The sequence below is a fragment of the Gregarina niphandrodes genome (assembly GCF_000223845.1).
Source record: "Gregarina niphandrodes unplaced genomic scaffold scaffold00080, whole genome shotgun sequence".
NCBI classification, from domain to species: Eukaryota; Apicomplexa; class Conoidasida; order Eugregarinorida; family Gregarinidae; genus Gregarina; species Gregarina niphandrodes.
In genome coordinates this window covers 1-3,429 of record NW_011645845.1, presented here as the reverse complement: position 1 = coordinate 3,429, position 3,429 = coordinate 1, and the positions used below count along the sequence as shown (strand labels likewise).

At 48.9% G+C, this 3,429-nt stretch overlaps 1 protein-coding gene across 1 annotated transcript; it reads left to right on the top strand.

The window, feature by feature from the left end:
• Positions 1-430: 430 nt before the first annotated feature.
• GNI_189670 (reverse transcriptase) lies at positions 431-3,067 on the top strand (the record flags this gene model as incomplete). The annotated part of the gene is made up of 1 exon (XM_011135343.1): positions 431-3,067. The coding sequence occupies one exon, from the start codon at positions 431-433 to the stop codon at positions 3,065-3,067; it is 2,637 nt and encodes an 878-aa protein (XP_011133645.1).
• Between the last annotated feature and the right edge of the window lie 362 nt (positions 3,068-3,429).

The following is a 3,429-nucleotide window of genomic DNA, read 5'->3' as shown; positions in this document are numbered from 1 at the left end:
AGGCATCCCGAACTATACAAGACTCCGAACACTCGCTGGTCAATTCAATCTTAATATACTACCAACCCCGCCTACCTGGATATCCAAACGGTCCAAAGATCAGAGACCCACCCGAACCCTCGACCGTATACTAACAAATACTACCACTAAGCCTACCGATACTGAAGTACTACTTGACTGGGAGAATGCCCCCGCAGACCATGCAATACTAACTTACAAATGGAACATACACTCGATTGGTTATGACCAAGGACGACCTAAGAACGCGCACTTTGCCAGGTATGATGGCAAACGCGACTACAGCGAACCGACCACCCAAGCCTGGAACAAGCTCAGGGAGCAGCTCAAAACCCACTTTCGCAAATGGTCTTTACAGACGCCCAGGCAACACGATGCAAACCGAAGACTCTGGGAGCTCTACAAGAGACAGATGGGCAATCAAGGGCTAACGCTCGTCGATACCAACGGCGACGACTTGGAACCAGAGCAGGCCAGACGACAACTAAGACAAATGCTACACGATAGATGGAGCAAAGCCGATACTGCACGAATACCACCAAAGAGGGAATCGAGGGTCTACCTCGACCAACCCCCCCATACCGAGGAGATCGTTGCCGCCATTAAAGCTATTAACAAGAAAGCCGCCACTGGACTTGACGGAATACCTGCAAAGCATGTCCACCATATACCGACTGACGATCTTGAACAATTCATCCACCTAGTGTGGACGGATACACGGCTGCCACGCCAGTTGGTTGACATGAAGGTGAAGCCGATACCAAAACTACTACCACGGACCACTGTGGAGAATACCAGGCCCATTACCATACCATCGACTATAATGAAGATCATCAACCAAGTCATACTACAACACATTACACCATACATCGAACTACACCTACTGCCACAACAACACGCTTACCGAAGAGGAAAAGGAACTGGTACCGCGGTAACCGAACTCTTCGCTAAATTCAACAGACCTGGACAGACACTACTGCTGCTAGACTTGTCGAAGGCTTTCGACACCGTTGACCACACTGCCCTCTTCGCAGCCCTAAGAGCCACCAACATACCCAGCAAAGAGTACAACTTAATACGCGATCAATACATCGATGCTGAGGTACGAATACAGTGGGCCAAACGCTACACCACACCCTTCCCGTTGACGAACGGCATCAGGCAAGGATGCACTCTCAGCGCTACGCTATTTAATCTGGTAGAAGCTGAGAGAGAAAAGAAATGTCGACGCAAGATGCACACTATACCTTACGAAGTTATAATGTATGCGGACGATAAGGCGGTGATACTGGAGGACGACACCCACATACAGAGAATGCTAGACACCAATGCCCAAACTGCAAGCGAGTATGGAATGCTACAGAATAATAGTAAAACAGCACGACTGAAACTAGACAAGGACACCAAGGAGATACACACTGTTAAGTGGATGGGGATCCTGCTTGACAATAAGCTAAGCATGAACCAGGAGGTCGAAGCAAGGATAGAGAAGGCGAAGAAGGCAGCAAAAGACTATACTGAAGCTATCAGGAATATTCCATCTTCTATGATCAATGCCGCAGTCAAGGTACGAGGAGCATGTACGATTATACTACCGCACCTTGTCTATCTGTGGAGGGAGATTCCCTTCACGCCAACTCAGAGAAACACCCTAACTGACACAGCCACACAATTACTCGCAAAGGTTTTCAGCAACACCAGTGGTGTGACTGCCACTGCCATACAACGACATGTACACGAAATAACTAAAGGACTAACACCAAGATTCAAAGAGATGGCGACCCTTGACCACCTGATGCCAAAGCAACTGACAGAAGATGTAGCTATAAATACTGAAGCACAACAAGACGGGGTCAAAGGAACTGACATCTTATATGCCCACTCCGACCTGAGGATAGATACCCTCCCTGACAAGGGCCCCACTGAATTAAAGACACGAATACCCAGACTACAGTTACCGAACCGAGACACAGAGACTAACTTCTTTAGCCCTAGAGAAGAACCGCACTATGAAGAAACCAGAGATGTCTTTACCACTGCACTGGAAACCTCACCACCCACACCAGGGTTTGGTCAGGACAAACACTACCCCAACTCCGAAACAATGGCACTGCGCCTCAATACTATCCAAGGGGTTGAGACTGTACAACTAACCTGCCCTTATTGTGGCATAACCAAAACCACCAAACAAGCCACCAGGGCACACTATACAACCACCCACCCTGGAATGTACAGACCACCGCCGGATGACCCTTGTTACTGTGCGGCGTGCAGGAGAGTCATGACTAAGACATACTTCCGAGATCACCGCTGTAGGAAACCACACAAGAATGAATTTGACTCTATAGAATGCCCAGGCTGCCAAAATCACTACGAGAACCCTGAACTGTCTGCACACATGATTCACTGTGTCCGATTGGAAGGGGTTCTAACCCCCTCTAAGCCGAACACGGGGGCTTTTGAATTTGCCAAGAAACTACGAGACCTGCTGAAACCGACAACTGCTAAGAAAGCAACCTCCCCAACCCAAATAACCATCCCAGGACAGACCATTGAACAGGCGAGACAGAGCCTGCGACCACATACGCCGAGGAAACCGGAACAAAGTAACGGAGACTTTAAGCGGATACCACCTATACCGAAAGCAAAAGACCACCCAGAAATCACCACCAAGGAGTTGGTGCAGGAAATGAGGACAAATACAGAAGAAGCTATAAGGACTGAGCAATCAACCTGCAGACAATGCAATAAGGAGTTGAAATCCAACCAAGCGTTAAGGCGACATGAAGCCTTATACCACCCAGGGACGACCAGGCCAAAAGGACTACCAGCACACTGTATCGGATGCAACGCTACTTTTAAGACTGCTACCACCTACGTTAAACACAAATGCCCAGGACCTCTTAACCAGGAACTAGCCGCGAAGAAATGCCCCCTCTGTGACTCGGAGCCAATAACTAACCCGGACTATTCGGTTCATCTACTGAGACATCAGGTTTTGAAGAATGACGGAACAACTACACCAAGGGATCTATATGATCCACAATAGACTAAAGTAGCAAACACTAACACTATTTTTACCACCACGAACGCCCGCCCCGGCTAACGGGAGTACAGCAAGCAAGTGTGCAATGCTAGAAGCAAACAGACTTTTCAACAACAAAACGATCTAAATACAAAGCCAGGAGATGGTAAACACACCAACGACCCACCTGACCACCGATCGGAACCAATACCGAAAGGTGCCACCATGTCGGTGGAGGGTAGTGAAGACCCGCAAACGGTATCAGGTGCCGGACAAGGGGAGTGGCACTCCCCTGCTAATGCTGAGGAACAGAGTCAACCCATGCCTGCAAGGAAACGAGGCCTTGCCCGCGTCCAGCCACTCACCATGACGGAGATAGGCATTAC